Genomic DNA, 17515 nt, shown 5'->3' on the forward strand with positions numbered 1-17515 from the left:
AACACAGAGTGGAAGAAGAAGAAACACAGCGATGACTCTAGTAGGGCATGGGGTGGATTAATGAATTTGATTTTTGATGATTTCTGGGTTCAAGACTGTGTTGCTATTGTGATTGAATTGGGAATTGAGTTTAATTTGGGGGAGAAATTAATTTTATTAATTAAATTAGGGTTAGAATAAGGGGAGGAGTTTTTGGTGAAGATGATGGAAGAAGGGGATGAAGATGAATAAAGTGAAGATGAACAAGATGAAGATGAAGGAGGTGAAGATTGTGGGTTTACATTCTGGGTTTCTGAAGCATGATGGGGGGTGGGTTTTGGTGAAAATGATGGAAGCAGGGGGTGAAGAGGGTGGAAGAAAGAAGAAAGGGACTAAAGTGAAAGAAAATTAGAAAGATAATGTTGACTTTTATAGGGATTTTAACGTCAGGGACTAATATGACTATTTTTTGTCACATCTGGGGACCGCGAGCCTAATAAAATTCATCCAGGGACGATTCTGAAGTCGGTGCGAACATCCAGGGACCGATATGACCATTTACCCTGTAAAAAACAAGGTTCATGAGAGCACTAACAAATTACTATGGGGTTGATTTGCAAGATTAAAGAAAAACAATACTATCACAATAAACAAACGAGATAAAAGAAAAACAATATTATGACAGCTGCTTCAAAAGAATATTTTGAAGTCAGTACTGTTGATTCTCACGAGATAATAAATTATACTCCCTCCGGTCCTATTTATAAGCATGAAAGAGAAGAAAAATCTTGGTCCTTTTTATAAGAACCAAATGAAAGTTTGAGCTATAGTAATTATTTTTTTCCAATGATGCCCTTATTAATTCTAACTTGTAGAATGTGTCTCATTAATTATTCTCTCTCTTTCCCACTTTCCAACACGAATAACAAAGGGTAATTTTGGAAGTTTATTTTGATTCAAGACAAATTTAATACATTTTATCTAGTTTTACTACATTTCTTAAACTATGTGAATTTTTTTTTTTACTTATAAATAGGACCGGAGGGAGTAATTAACAAATAAAGGCTCTTACTCACCAGAAATTGCCCCATTTACCCATTTCTCTTGAATCTTAGAAACATAAATAGAGAAGTTGCTCCAAACAATTGGACTTATGCTTAAAATTGGAACATTACTATTCTACAAATATTTTCGTAACCCTTTTAAAGCATCGCAGCTTATCTGAGTCCATAGTAATGAGATGATTGTCAACAACATTTTCAGAACCACAATAATCGAAACAAATAATAACCACATAAACTCTCCTCTATATATATACAGCATAGGGCTGTCCCTCCTCCCTCCTTGAAAATATTGCAAACACATAAAACAAGGGAATCCCATATTAGGATAAAGGCATGCCCAATAAAAAATTGTTGAAACCTCTATTCTGACTCAAGCATAGAGGAGGCTTTGTTGATGGCTTCATTGCCTTGTAAGGTGATGACTCTATTTTCACAATATGTGACAGCAGCCACTCATTTCAGGTGAAGGCTCCATTTCCACATTAGGTGATGGCTGCACATTTATTTCAAGTGAAGGCCCCATTTCCACATTAACTGATGGAAGCAAGTTCACTTCAGACAATAGCTCTATAACCACCTTAATAGATGACTCATCCTCCTCCATAATAATTGATGGCTCAATTTGCATAGCATTTGACTGACCATATATTAGATACACAGCTGTCTCTTTAACAATCAATCCATGCCCAAAAGCAACAAAAATCTCTACATTGTCACCAGGACCTAGATTTGATATTACACTCTGCCAATCTTCATCATTAAAGGAGCTTACTGTGTCTCGCTTGAATATGTGAATGGTGAGCTTTGTGTAATTAATAATCAAGATACTAATAAGGTTTTCACTTGCAATGTTTTCAGGTGTTGAAGAATAAACAACACATAAAATTATTCCCTTCCTGCTACAATATCTGTCAGCAGGCACCTCAAAACTTACTGAAGGTCCTTCACCTGTATAGGCTAACCAAGAAGGATAAGTGTCACCCGGAAGGAAAAAATTGGAAGAATCATTGGATGCCAATCCCTGTGTCATGAACATATGTTTGGTCATTTATGTTATCCAGTTGGACTTTTTGAGCAACTTATAGTGTCATTCTGAATTCGAAGAGGAGAATGTTTATGATAATAATAGTATATTTCATGAAGAAAAACAAAGACAAGGAAACTAAATTAATATTGATCAATAAAGATGAGATGATAGGAAACAAACCTGTGCAATCCTTTTTCCAAGAGTATCGATGACTAAGTGGCTACTTCCCATTCGAATTAAAAGTGATCTCAAGGAAAACTCTGAAACTTGTGATGCATGTGATATTGTTACTGGTTCAGCAAAATTGGCATCATATACATCACCAAGAGATCTTTTTAATTCTTGAGTTAGTTGAATCTCTGAGCCGCATTGTATCTTTTTTTTTTGAAAATGAAATGTATATTATTGAGAATGATGCCTGAGCCAAAATTGTGACCCAAGACTAGAGGAAGTACAAGATGTCCAAGAAAGACCATTACAATAGCAAAGGTGCAATAGGAAATGCACAAACCCACCACCAACCCACAGAATGGCTTCTAACAGAATCCCAAGAGGTAGCCTCATTAAAACCTTGCTAGGAAAAACCCAATGGGATAAAAACCTAGCAAGGAAAAAGAGTACCACCGACTTGGGAAAGCCAAACTGCAACTAAAGAAATTAATCAAGACAGTAGTAAATATTCCTTTGCAAATCTGTAGTCCGTAGCAGACTTGAATAGTCATCAGTAAAACAGCTCCAAAACCAAACAGGAAAAATAGCATAAACCACACAGCAACGAGAATAAAGCAGCAACAGTAAGCGAAAAACAGATATCAGCAACAGCAGACAACGACGACAGCAACAGCAGCAACAGCAACAGCAAAACAGATATCAGCAACAGCAAACAACGACGCCAGCAACAGCAAACAACGACGACAGCAACAGCAGCAACAGTAACAGCAACAGCAAAACAGATATCAGTAACAGCAAGCACCACAACGACAACAGCAGCAGCGACAGCAACAGCAACGACAGCAACAACACATCAGCGACAGTCCACAGTATCAGCACCAGCATACAGCAGCCAAAAAACAGCAAGCTCCAACAACAATTAGAGGATATCGAAATCTCAGCAAGGCACCAACATACATTGATATTTATTTTTATTTTGTATAAAATATGCAGCAGCACCTAGAAGCTTCCCACGGCCTGCATAAAAGTAAACAACACCAAACAAAAAGCAAAATATGTCAGCATTTATCCTTGGCCCTCAAAAGACCAAAGTTGTTCCTCACGGAAACATCCCTCCTTAGCCAGTTCATCCGCCTCCGCATTTCCTTCCCTTAAAATATGACTCACCCCAGTACAGGCTACCAAAGGAAATAAATAATCTATCATATTCAGCTCATTTGTTAGGTTCCAAGGTCTACTTTTATCCCCACACACCCAACCCACAGCAAGAACTGAGTCACTCTCAATTTCTATAGTGCGAACCATGAACTGCTGACAAAACAACAAGGCATATAAGATAGCCAAAACCTCCGCCTCATCCGCCCGCCGAGCCTCCACCCTTCTGGAAAATTTCCCCAACACTTTTCCCTCCTTATTCCTCAAAATTCCCCCAATACCAGCTTTGCCAGCTTGAAAGGAGCCATCCACATTAAATTTCAAATTCATACCATGTGGAGGTTTCCAAGGCAAGATAAGCCGAGAGCTAGCCTTCCGATCCAAAACAATTTTTGTGTATCCTCTTTCAAACTGATCAAAACCATAAGGACATTCTTTCCACCAAGCTTTTATCCAAGTGAACAACTGGAACATGTGTGACTCCCAAAGAGCTTCTGCATCAAATAGCTTATTATTAAAAATGATATCATTTCGAGCCATCCAAAGAGCCGCATTGTATCTTAACACTTCTAAGATTTGAAAGGCTGGGAAGCAATGGTAATATATAAACCCGAATTATCATTCGGCACATTTAAGGAAACAAGAGACAGTGACATGCCCCCAAATGGGGGAATACGGGGTAGGGAATTCATTGTTGGTGACAACCAGGACCAAATGAGAAAAGGAAAAACAACACTTGACAATCCTTCATAATCTCATAGCGATATATATCCCATGCTTTTCAATCTTACTACTGAATAGGGCACTTCTTTTACAGCTGTGCCGTTTGCTATCAGAGTTGTCAAGGATTCCATCTGCTCTATATCTTCTTCCAACTTGTCAATCTTTGAACAGCCGGAAATGATAAGAGTTTTCAAAGATTTCAACTTATAGATCTTCCTTGGGAGATTGCTAAGGCTTGTACAGTCCTTCAAATTTATTAGAAGAATCTTACTCAGATCCCCAATGGACTGGTGTACCTCTCTCAAACTTGGACAATCTTTCATAATGAGCTTTTCTAGATTCGGTAATTTTGAAAAGTCAGGTGTTTTTTTCAAGTACCTAGAATGACTAAGATTGAGAATTTTTAGCTTCTTCAATAACTGCAAGAAGATAAATGTATAAGAGAAATATTAGAGAAGAAAATGGAAAAAAGAAAAGTGGTAGCAATTACGTACAATTGTCATCAAGCAGAGTTTTAAAACAAAATGGTAATATTATACCTTGTCTTCCTTCCAGACGTGTATAATATTGCTGTGTTTTAGTTCCATAACAACTAGATTACCCTGATAAAAGTCACCCGGTATATATTTGAAAGCACATTCTCTCCAATAGACCCATTTCAATTCTTTGGAAAGGTGCTTATAATCTCCTGTGAGTTCAACACTAACAAGTTGCAAAAGTCTCAATTTCTTCATCTCCTTGAAAGCATTAACATTGAAGGAAATCCTACCAGTTCTTGGCAAATTCAAAACCAACCCCTCAACAGTTTTTGTTCCCTACATGTGAAGAAAAGAAAAAGCAGAGAAAAGTAAGGGGAAGCCCTTTTCATTGCTCACTAGAAAATGGAGCATAAAGTTGCAGTGGTGCAACCTTAACTACACTTTTAATGAACATGACAAGGCAAAACATCATATGCGTATTTATGAATAGAAAAAATAAGTAAAAAAATAATCATCTCGATAAGATTTTGGAGAGTAATTTGAAGTTTGAAACTCTATACAGAGAGAGTTCTTACAGTATTATTTGTCAAAACATCATGTACATCCTCAGGAGACCACAATCGAGTACGCTTCCCAGACTCTTTTGTTGAACTTTCACGAACAATTTTTCTTCCCATGTCTCGAACCAGATCATGTATCCCAAGCTTGTTATTCCTTTCAACTTTTATGAGGCTCCTCTCTATGAGGACAGTTATTCCAATATCAGCATAAAGTCCACAGCCATTTAATATCTCTGTAACATACGCTCTACCTTTGCCAATAAAGAAACAGCATATGTCAAGAAATATATCCTTTTGCAGCTCATCCTTTAAACCGTCATAACTTATTCTGAGTTTCTCTTGGACTTGATCATTGGGAATCATCTTCAGTTTTGACAATACACTTCTCCATTCTTTTTTCTTCCTCTCATGTAAGTAAGATCCAAGGACTTCAAGAGCTAGTGGTAATCCTCCACAGTAAGCAACTACGTTTCTTGAGAGTTCAATGAAGTCTTTTCTTGGACTTGCTTGTCTGAAAGCATGCCAACTGAAAAGCTCAAGGGAGTCATTTTGGTCCATTTCCTTCATTCTACAGACACGGTCAACTTTAAGTAAATTAAGTAGTCGTACATCTCTGGTTGTAACAATTAGTACACTTCCAACACCTAACCATTTACGATTTGCACATAGGGCTTTTAATTGCACAAACGTGGTCACATCATCAAGTATAACCAGTGCCTTTCTTCCAGAAAGTCTCTTCTGAATCATACTTATCCCAAATGAAGTACTATGTATCTTTACTTGTGTTTCCAGAACATCTGAAAGAAGTTGTTCTTGTAAATGCATCTGCCATCTGCTATCATTTTCACAAACTTCTCTAATGTTTTCAATAAAACTTGTACCTTCAAATTCACCATGAATTTTATTGTAGATGGCTTTGGCTAAGGTTGTCTTACCCAATCCTCCCATTCCCCATATCCCTACCGTAAAAACACTTTTAGAACGATCTTCTCTAAACCCAATCACTTTTTCCACTTGGTCATCTAATCCAACCGGATATTCAGTAATGAACAAAATTGTCTTTTCTAGTTTTGTCGAAACGTCCTTAACAATTTTGTCAACTGCTTCAGCTTGAGTCCTTCAATAATAATAATTACAAAACAAACAGAAATGAGCATAATAAATAAGGAAATGTTATAAGCTCAAAATCTGCTTCATTTTCAAATAAAAGAATCTATCAAGAAACTAGAAAGGGTTGAGTGGGATAAAGGGGGAAGGGTCCGTCTTTGAATCCTGAGAAGAGATTATTTTATTTTTTGTATCGAAAAGATAAATTGCACCGTCAGGAATCTATTCCTGGACCTCCCCTACCCAACTCATATGTCCCCCAACTCCTACCACTTGAGTTATTCAACAAAGACGAGGATGACTAATTTACTAACATTTATCCATTAAAAAATCAAAAAGAAACAAGAAAGGAAGTATTGATTTACCTAAAGGTGGTCAAATCCCAACCAGACAAATTTGCAACTTCAGTGAGCAAGATGGACCACTTCAACCCTAAGTCTAACTCTACATATCCTTCTCCTCCAGTTGCTACCAAAGAAAAAGCACCTGTACCCTTACGCACGTGCGACGGTTCAACTTCATAAAAAATGGGAATAACAATCTGGCCATGAGTTTTATAGCATTCCATGATTTTGGTGAGTTCACCAAGACACCATCTAGATGAAGCATAGAAAATATTATTCCACAATTCCACACTTTTCATTTTGCTCTAACAGATTGGTATCTAGAGCTCTCAACGGTCCAGTGGGTAAACCGTAAAAAAAAAAAGAAGCGTTCTTGGCATTGTTCGTTGTCGTAGTGGCTCTGTGAGAGAGTTCCAGCGGGTTGCAAACGTAGCAACCGTAACTCGGCGACGGTGCAGCCGTGAGTCTGCGGCGGGGACCTGGGTATTGTTCTTCTTTGTGTGGCTCTGTGAGGTGAGTTGCAACGGGTTGCATCGTGACTGAGCAACCGCGATTCGGCGACGGAGAAACTGCGATTTGGCGACGGAGCAATCAATCCTGATTCAGCGGCGGGGCAATTGTGATTCCTACTGTTACACTACACGTTTCTTTGGTTCATGATGGGGAATAATGGCAATTTGCCAGCAAACCTTCCAATTTTTTATGGCAAGAATTGGGATCAATGGTGTTCCAAGATGAGGGTCATCTTCAACTTTCAGGAAGTGGGTGAGTATGTTGATGGTGGCTATGAACAGTTAGGGGAGAATCCAACGGAGGCTCAGCGAACTGCACACAAAGCGGCAAAGAAGAATGATCAAAAGGCTCTCTTCTACATCCATCAGTGCGTGAATTCAAAGGTCTTTGACAAAATCTCAGAATCAAAAACCTCCAAAGAAGCATGGGATTTGCTAACGAAGTATTATGGTGGTGATTCGAAGGTAAAGAAGGTGCGACTCCAGTCTTTACGACGTCAATATGAACTGCTGCAGATGAAATCTGATGAATCAATTGCTGATTACCTTTCAAGATTGGGATCTCTCACCAGTCAAATGAAGAGTAATGGTGAGGATTTGACTGAGCAATCAATTGTTGAGAAGGTACTCCGCACATTAACCCCAAAATTTGATATGATTGTGGTTGCAATTGAAGAGACAAGGGATCTTAGCCAATTGAAGTTGGAAGATCTGCAGAGCACACTTGAGGCTCGTGAATAACGGGTCACTGATAGAGAAGCAGAAACTGAGACCGAACAAGCATTGATGGCCCAATCCAAAAAGGGATCCTTTGCTGATAGGAGCAAGAAGTGGAAAAAGGGAAAGTTCAAGTCACAGAAGGAAAATTTCTCTAGCAAAGAGAAATCTGATCTTGAAGATAGGCCTGAACCTTCTTCCACAAGAGGAGGTGATAGTGGAAAGTTTAGTGGAAAGAAAAAGACCACTGACAGAAGTCAAGTTCAGTGTTTCAGGTGTGAAAAGTTTGGCCATTATGCCTATGAGTGCAAGAAATTTAGAGGTGGTTCCAATAAAGGAAAAACTCCCAAGAAGGCTGAAGAAGAAGCTAACTTGGTTCAAGATGACTCAGACTCAGATCCTGTAATGTTGATGGCTACAACCTGTGAGAGTGGTAAGGATTCTGAAGTTTGGTATTTGGATACCGGGTGCTCCAATCATATGACTGGGCGCAGAAGATGGTTCTCTGAATTTGATGCTACAAGGAAAACAGTGGTTAGGTTAGCAGACAGCAGCAAAATGATGACTGAGGGTGTAGGAAAAATAGCACTCGAAATGGAAGGAGGCAAACCTGCATTCATAGAGAATGTGTTATTTGTTCCCGGCATGGAATGCAATTTGATAAGTGTGGGACAACTGATTGAAAAGGGTTTCTCAGTAGACATTCAGAGACGTACACTCAAGTTGTTTGATCCGAAGGGGAGATTCGTTCTTATGTCTACAATGTCAAAAAATAGAACTTTCAGAACCACCATCAAAACTGCAAATGCTGCGTGTCTTCTCACCACATCTTCCACCAATGAAGCTTGGCTCTGGCATCACAGGTTTGGACATCTCAACTTTAGGAGCTTGAGTGAATTGAGAACCAAAGAGATGGTCCTAGGTGTACCTAAGATAATGTTACCTACTGAAAGTTGCATAGTTTGTCTAGCTGGAAAACAAACTAGGCTACCATTTGTGAAAAAACTTCCTATGAAAGCTAAGCATATCTTGCATGTTGTTTCCTCCGATAAATGTGGGCCTTTTGAACATGCTTCTATTGGGGGTAACCGATATTTCATTACCTTTATTGATGAGTATAGCAGAAAGTTGTGGTTATTTCTGATTCAGTTAAAGAGTGAAGGCTTTTCTGTGTTCAAACGGTTTAAAGCTTTAGTTGAAAGACAAAGTGGTAGAGCCTTGAAAATTCTGAGGACAGATGGTGGTGGTGAATACACCTCCAATGAGTTCAAAGATTTCTGTGAGGCACAAGGGATCATCCATGAAGTAACACCTCCTTACACACCGCACCATAATGGCCTTGCTGAGAGGAAGAACATAAGCATTGTTGAAATGGCCAGAAGTATGCTAAAGCAAAAGCATTTACCACACACACTATGGGGAGAAGCTGTGCAAACTGCTGCATATGTTCTGAATCGGTGTCCAACAAAGAAGATACAAGGTATGGTACCTGAGGAAGCTTGGTCTGGAAACAAACCGAGTGATGCTCATCTGAGAGTGTTTGGGTCCTTATGCTATAAGCACATTCCAGCAGCTAGGAGGAGCAAACTAGATGATAAAAGTGAAGTGATGATTCTTGTTGGCTATCATCCTACTGGAGCTTATAGGCTCTACAATCCCTCTACTAACAAACTCTCAATCAGCAGGGATGTAGTGGTGAGTGAGGGTGAAGAATGGAACTGGGAAAAAGGAGGAGTGAGTCCTAACAGTCTAGTTTTCCCAGTTAGCAATACATATGAACAAAATGTTGGTGAAGCACAAGCTCAGAATTTGCTTGATCATAATTCAGATGGTACTCTGAATGGAGTTGATCAACGTCATTATCATACCTCTGATGAAGATACAACAGGGAGTGGTGATCCAGAGGAAATTGACACGGGAGGAAATCATGAAATTGTATCTCAAACTCAGGAACAAATGAGACCACAAAGGAATAGGGGATTACCTTCTAGACTCACTGACTTTGAGATGATTCCAGATAATGCAGTTAATGAGGATGGTGAGTTAATTCACTTTGCCATGTTGGCAGATGCAGAACCAATTCACTACCATGATGCATTGAAGGAGCAAGTCTGGAAAAATGCTATGATAGAAGAGTTGAAAGCCATTGAAAGGAATAAAACCTGGAGTCTGACTAAGTTGCCAAGTGGTAAGAAATCCATTGGTGTGAAATGGGTCTTCAAGGTAAAACTGAGCCCTAAAGGTGAAATTGTGAAACATAAAGCTAGACTAGTAGCAAAGGGTTTTTTACAAAAACCCGGGATTGACTATGCTGAGGTTTTTGCACCAGTTGCTAGACTTGAGACTATAAGGTTAGTGGTGGCTCTAGCATGTGGGAGAGGCTGGTCCTTGTTCCATCTTGATGTCAAGTCAGCCTTCCTCAATGGACCCCTTGAGGAGGAAGTCTTTGTGGCACAACCTCCTGGCTTTGAAATAAAGGGGAAAGAGGACATGGTGTATAGACTAAGCAAGGCTCTTTATGGTCTTAAACAAGCTCCAAGGGCCTGGAATAAGAAGATTGACTCTTTTTTCCTCAAGCATGGCTTTAAGAAATGTCTAGCTGAGCATGGAGTGTACATAAGAGGTCAGAAGGGGAGAAACCAATTGATAGTGTGTTTGTATGTAGATGACCTCTTGATTACAGGGAATTCTGGACAAGAAATTGAGGAATTTAAATCTGTTCTCAAATCAGAATTTGAAATGACTGATTTGGGCAAGGTGGCTTATTTCTTGGGAATGGAATTCCTGTACAAGGAAGATGGTTTGATTTTGCATCAAGAGAAGTATGCAAGGGAAATACTTAGTAGGTTCAAGATGTCTCACTGCAATCCAACTAGGACACCTGCTGAGACAAACACTAAATTGGAAGGTATAAATGATGAAGAGAACACAAATGAAACTGAATACAAACAGTTGATTGGATCATTGCGATATCTGTGCAACAGTAGGCCTGATATTTGTTATGCAGTGGGAATGTTGAGCAGATTTATGAATACACCAAAGAAATCTCACCTCATGGCTGCTAAAAGAGTGTTGAGATATGTTAGAGGCACATTGAAGTTTGGTATTAGGTTTCCAGCAAGTGGTGGTAAACAGAATGGTGAGGGACTAGTTGGTTTTTCAGACTCTGATTGGTGTGGAGACAAGGTTGATAGGAGGAGTACCACTGGGTATGTTTTCCTGTTTCAAGGAGCTCCAATCTCTTGGACCTCTAAGAAACAACCAGTTGTGGCTCTTTCTTCCTGTGAGGCAGAGTATATTTCAGGTTGCTTTGCTGCTTGTCAAGCGGTTTGGATTGTATCTTTGCTGACAGAATTAGGAATTCAGATGAATAAGCCAATCAAGCTGAATATAGACAACAAGTCTGCCATAAACCTTGCTAAAAATCCAATATCCCATGGGAGAAGTAAGCACATCGAGACTAAGTTTCACTTCATTAGCGAGCAAGTGGAGAAAGGGAAGTTGGAGTTGGTTTACTGTGCAACTGAGAAGCAAGTTGCAGATGTGCTCACAAAAGCTGTGAAGACAGATCAATTTGTAAGGTTGAGAGGAGAGATTGGTGTAGTGTTTTTTGGACCTATTTGAATTCAGGGAGAGTGTTATGTTGAATTCTAAATAGGCTTGTGTAGGTGATATATCTGATAGTTAAAAGCATGTAGTCTATTGAGGATTGATATGTAAAATAGTGTAATTGTCTAGTAGCACTATAAATACTAGACCCTGTACCTATATTCAGAGTTAGTGATAATAGAAAATATTATTCCACAATTCCACACTTTTCGTTTTGCTCTAACAAGAACAACTAATGACATACGAGAACCTTCTATAGCTCGCAACAGTGCTGGTTTCAGCTCGGAACCTTTTTTAAGCTTCTCATCATCAAGGAAAGCATTGATTCCTGCGTTTGAGAGGGCGGCATAGAGATGAGAAACGAAATTACCACGGGTGTCTTCTCCCCTGAAGTTTATGAACACGTCATAGATCCATTCATGATTCGAGGATGAAGAAGCCATTGTGAATCGTCTTGTGTGGACTATAACTAACTAGTTCTTGTTATCTTATCTTATAGTCATACCCATGTGATGCATGGGTAATGTTTTGTATTATTTTATTTATAGATCTATAGATATATTAGAAAATTTAAATAAATAACAATGAAAATTATATTAAAATTTATTTTTTGTTTAAGTTTTAACACATACCCATGTAAAATATTTCTCAAGGGTCTTCCGATGTATAAAAGAATATTTCTCAGAGGTTAATTATCTAATTAGTCCATGTGATAGCGAATTGTAAGGAGTCGTGTATCACGCGGGGTGGTAGGTGACATAAGTTGATTGAGGCAACACAGATTTCGTGGCAGAGATTCTTTTCCTCCTGATACACCTTAAAAGGTAGAAACAATTCACATTGGCCGAAGCAAAATGCACAATTCACATTAACTAAAGTGACTTCCATAAATCGCTTTTACTAAAGCGAATTGTCTTCTGATACACCTTATAGCTACTCTTGTGCCTTTTTTCCACGCAATTCACTCTCACCCATAAATAAGACCGCCATGCTTGTGCATTCTTTATTTGAAGCGAATTGCTCGCAACAACTGTAGTTTTAACTCTAGTCCTCTTTCAACTCAATCCATAGAAATATCAGTTCACTTTTTATCTTGAAGTGTGTGTGAACGTCTCGGATAATCAAAAACACCCAAGGTTGATCGCTCCCAATGCTAACATCAGTTGACACAACGCAAATTTTTATGCTGAGCAGCAGTGAGTTTGCGGGCAGTCCAACACAACGCGATTCCCAGGTGAAAATCGTTAGTATCATAGGATATGATAGTTCATAGCATAAGTACATTATGGTTCAATGAAGACAAAGTTTAAACACGAAATGATAATTATATCATATCATACCAATCAAACGAGCCTTTATAGTTTCATTCTCATTTCTAAAATTCTTTAGTAAAAAGTAAATTTTGTATAACATCAGATGCTCAAAGTTTTAAACTAAACCAAACTATTGTTTAAATTCACGGTTAAATCTTCCACAATCATTTATTTCCCCTCCGAACTACTTGATTTCATACACACACTTATATCGGTTTCGCAGGGCAGCTAACTAGTACTATTAAGGAACTTATCCTTAAGAGTCATATAAAATGTTACGCATATAAATAGGGGTTGGCCTTGTAATTGAGATATGTTGAATATTGTTGAGATAATGAAACCTCTTCTATCCCTTTGTTCTCTCTTCTCTGTCCCTATTCCCTCTCTTCTCCCTCCCTGAGATTCTGGTTGTATCATAAAAGTCATGGATGTGTGAATTCACTCCTATGATTTTCTCATCTACGAAGTTTACTCCCTATAATACACTATGAAGCACAGTAATATTGGGGTTTTGTGACATCCCAGAGCAAGACCATCTTCCTTCCTATAACAAGAGACCTATTCTGAATGTTGACATTTTGGAATATGTCACTAGCTAATCTGTTGTTTTTCTTAGAGCAATGGAGTTCTCCATCAGAGTGATTCTAGAAAGCTTAAAGGGTTCAAACCTACATATTTGAAATCATAATGAAACAGATGAAACATTCCATAACATCTTTCAAGGATACACCAAAACAAGGCTGTTTGTTTATATTTATTTGCATATCAATCCCACTGTTCAAGCCATATGCCTAAGCATTTAAATTTATTGATATAAGCCTTTGAATGCATAATATATACTGCAGGGTCTTAACTCTTTTCCGAGACATTTTTCAGCAATGTTTTCAAAAACAACTAAACAAGATATATCTAAAAAGCATTTTACACCTGGTGGCTGGTGAAACACAAGCTACATATGGGAGAGAAAATAGCTGTCATATGATTATATGCTCTAGTCTTGCATACAAAAATCTACATGAAAACTTGACCCTTCTTCAGCCCAAAACAAATAAAATGAAGATGATATCAAGTTATACTTGTTTTAGACTAATCCCTACAACGACAAATCATCATACAGCATGCAACCAGTAACTGAAAAATAGGGCAGTGAGCTTCTTTTCTAGTCATTTGAGGAAACAGGATAAAACTAGACATATCATTCACTACCACCCGCAGGGCCAACAAGAACCCCTTGAGCAGAACCCTCCTTCCTACCAGACTCATCTTTCACCTCAGCATCAGCCTTCCTTATCCTTATTTTATATTTAGCCTCAAAGTCAGAAATTTCCTTTTTCTTCTTTTCCAATGCCTCATTAAGTCTAGCAACAACCTCTTCAAGTCCCTCTTTATTTCGCTGCACAGCAGGCATGACCTCTTTGATGGTTCTCTCCACAAGAACCCCTCCAATCATGCGATAGCATCGCCTAGATTGGTCAAGTGGCTGAATGGCATTAAGAACCAACGTGTGCTCACTAACTTCCATTTCCAGTTCAGTTATTTTGGAGTAATATTGGTTGAGTTCAGACCTCATAGCTGCATACGTGTTTGCAACTGCTTGTTCATTTACTGGCTCCTTGCTGGCCATGATTCTACCGAAATGAAAACAAACTATCGTAAGGTAAAGAAAAGAGAGTAATGAGAATAAATGCAAGCAAATTAGGACAAATTTTGTTAGATTTTCAGCGTTTCTTTCTCTTAACTCAATGTAGAGCATTTTTTACAGCAATATCCATTCGCCAAAGAGAGACGACTAAAATGCAATTTATATTGACATTCATTTTTTTTGCAACAAGCAAAAGGTTTCAACTGCGCTTTAATTTAAGCCCATTACAGATCATTTGAAAGCGAACATTCTGATGAGTTGTACACTGATAAACACACATAACAATCACTCATCAAAGTGAGACAGACAACTTATAAATGCAGAAGCACAAGGACCACTTTTTTTCAAGAAAAGCACGCTCTTCACTTCAGTTCCTTCAGAAAATAGTCATTGTCAACCATTACAGTTTTCTACATTGACATTCATAATACAAAAGCAAGTTCAAAGAGATTGCTAAACTCATGTAATTTACCCATACCTCGTTATAAAATTCTATAAAAGAATCTTAGACAGAAAATGATCTATTGCCAAGTTTATAGATTCTGCTATTGCATATGCATATCAAATAAAAATAATTTATCCATCAAGAAGAGAAATTTAAAAGGTAAACAAGATAATAAATACATAAAGACAGGATGGAATGTGATCTTAACAAGCACAAATAGAAACAAGATGATGAAACAGAACAGCTTAACAGATTTTCATTTTAGACTCAAATATCATTACCTCCTACATCAAAGGAAAAAAATGGAAGTTAAGAAAATGAGAAAATCAATAAATTTTCACCACAATATCATTTTGATCAATTTGGTAATATCTATTCCGTGAACTATTATCCAGATTCTAGAGCAAGGATACCATCTTAATAATTATATATGTTAACAGAAGATTAAAGTTAAATTCACATCATTTCAAAGATCAGAAAAATTCACTGCATTAATGCAGAATGCAGTGTATGGGGGCCAGCCACCCCCAAAATACTATATTGACATAGCATAGCAGACAATGGACCAGATGCTACAAAGAAGAAGGTGAATGCATCTACAGTCTTCATAAATTTGTAAAAACCGCGCATTTGATACATATCAAAACTTCCATACCACAAGAAGAAGGGAAAAAATCAGTAACAAGCCTGATGAATGGAAATTTCAGTAACCAATTACCCCAGAAGCTTAAACTAATAAGTGAAGACGGATGAATGGTTATAATACTAAATTTCTAACACGCCCCCTAATACAAGAGCCCACTTATCTACCTTGTCCTTGAATTTAAATTTTTATTAAAGGAATAGAATCCACAAGGATTGAAACTCTAGAGTCTAGACCGCTTAACCATTAAAGCTCTTATCTCTATCCCATGTTATGAATCAATTGTCCCCAAAATTTAAGGTATTAGCTTAAGAGTCTGAAGACACAAATGTAAGGTATGGCCTGCCTATAATAGACTCATTACCCTTTCCAAAACCCCGCCACGGCACGAGCTTTATAACATCAAGTTGCTCTTTTATCATGAACTTAGCAGTAAAATCCAAAACCATACTAAGCAGCACTTCTAACAAACACAAATAGGTCACATCAGAAAATACTCTGTCAAATTGATTCTAATCCCTAAATACTGAGCTTTTCTCACCCTTTTAAACCCTTACTCTGTTAAAGTGATTCTGATCCCTAAAAACTGAAACTTTAATTGCAAAACCAAGACCCCATCAACTCAAAATCAATTTTTTTATCAACACATAGCAGTTAAATTCTATTCAAGTTATATTCCCTAATCATCAGTATCATAGAAAGCTATTAACCCTTTTTCATGAATCTGAACAAATTGCTCAACAAATGAAAACTTACAAGATTGAAGAAGCTCCGAATCGAAGAATAAGATGAAAGAAGGGATCGTCGATTTCGAACAACAACAATGTTTCTATAGCTAGGGTTCACTGCACCAGCACTGGGATTGAATACAGTTTCACCAAATAATCTCTTTTTTTTTCAACACCAAACTATAGTTGGGCCTGGATTTATTCTTTCAAATTTGGCCCATTTCAATGATCTTATACTTTAGACAAAAAAACCCATCTCATCATTGTTTTTCCTTTTTCATGTAGAAAATTAGCTATAAGGAATTATTTCCTTTTTTCTTTTATTTTGTTTTTCTCATTAGTCTGTGATTTTGTGAGGATGGTATGTATTGTATTTTATTATTAAGTATTGTAGTATTACTCTTTTGTGGTTATATGAGGTTTGTCATGGGCGGAATCATAATCTTATCAAATGACATGTAACGCACAAAAAGATATAAATTTTCACGTGTATAATATATACAACAACACTTTCAACACTAACGTTTAAATTTGTAGTTTGTACATTTGTACATCAAACATAGTTTTTTTTTTCAAATAAAAGATAAATTATATAGTAAAGATATCACTAATGGAACAAAATTGATTATGATAACACAATACATAATTCTAGATTGAAGCCATGGAGATACAGAAAGTAAAACAAAAAACCCATTTATCCCCACGATGCATTTCCATGAAGCTGAGAACATAGTTTGTATTTCTTCATTATCTTTCCTTTTTCTTTTAAAAAATGGGTCAACAGTTTTCTTCCTACGCATCTCCAAAGCTAAAAAAATCTGTTTCCTAGAGCTTGTCAACAACTTATATAATTAACACTTTCTAACTTATTTATCCAACTTTCACTCTTCTTACTTGCACTACACACTTGCTTTACTTGCACTACACACTTGCTTCACTAGCTGGATGAGGCATGTTTTTGTGTCTGCTTCCATTATGTCTTAACCCATTGGACTTTGTCAATTTGTCGGTGCTTGATCGATTTCTATTGTCATTTTCTTCCTCAACTGAATCTACTTTCTCCTTTACCGGCGTGCATGTTTCATTTCCTTTTCTACTCAGCTGTATTCACCTCTTTAATTTGTTAGAGACTTCATTGTTAATGTTCTCACGGTCATCTTCTGTTTTCTCAACTCCATAAAGTAGATAAATGTGTGCACTACACTTTTAAAAAATGTTTCTCGTGATATTTTTAAATCAAAGATTCTATAAAGTTATTTTTGAATTAATTTTTTTCTTTATGTTTAAAATATCAATT

At 37.4% G+C, this 17515-nt stretch overlaps 1 protein-coding gene and 1 pseudogene across 1 annotated transcript; both read right to left on the reverse strand.

Moving 5' to 3' along the window:
• Positions 1 to 1083: 1083 nt before the first annotated feature.
• LOC130743620 (disease resistance protein RPV1-like) lies at positions 1084 to 11890 on the reverse strand (annotated as a pseudogene).
• Positions 11891 to 13716: 1826 nt separating this feature from the next.
• Positions 13717 to 16388, reverse strand: LOC130748177 (prefoldin subunit 2). Its single transcript, XM_057601340.1, has 2 exons — positions 16247 to 16388; positions 13717 to 14388 (listed from the first exon to the last, which is right to left on the reverse strand). The coding sequence occupies exon 2, from the start codon at positions 14382 to 14384 to the stop codon at positions 13956 to 13958; it is 429 nt and encodes a 142-aa protein (XP_057457323.1). The 5' UTR covers positions 14385 to 14388; positions 16247 to 16388; the 3' UTR covers positions 13717 to 13955.
• Between the last annotated feature and the right edge of the window lie 1127 nt (positions 16389 to 17515).

This window comes from Lotus japonicus, chromosome 3 (assembly GCF_012489685.1).
Source record: "Lotus japonicus ecotype B-129 chromosome 3, LjGifu_v1.2".
NCBI lineage: Eukaryota > Viridiplantae > Streptophyta > Magnoliopsida > Fabales > Fabaceae > Lotus > Lotus japonicus.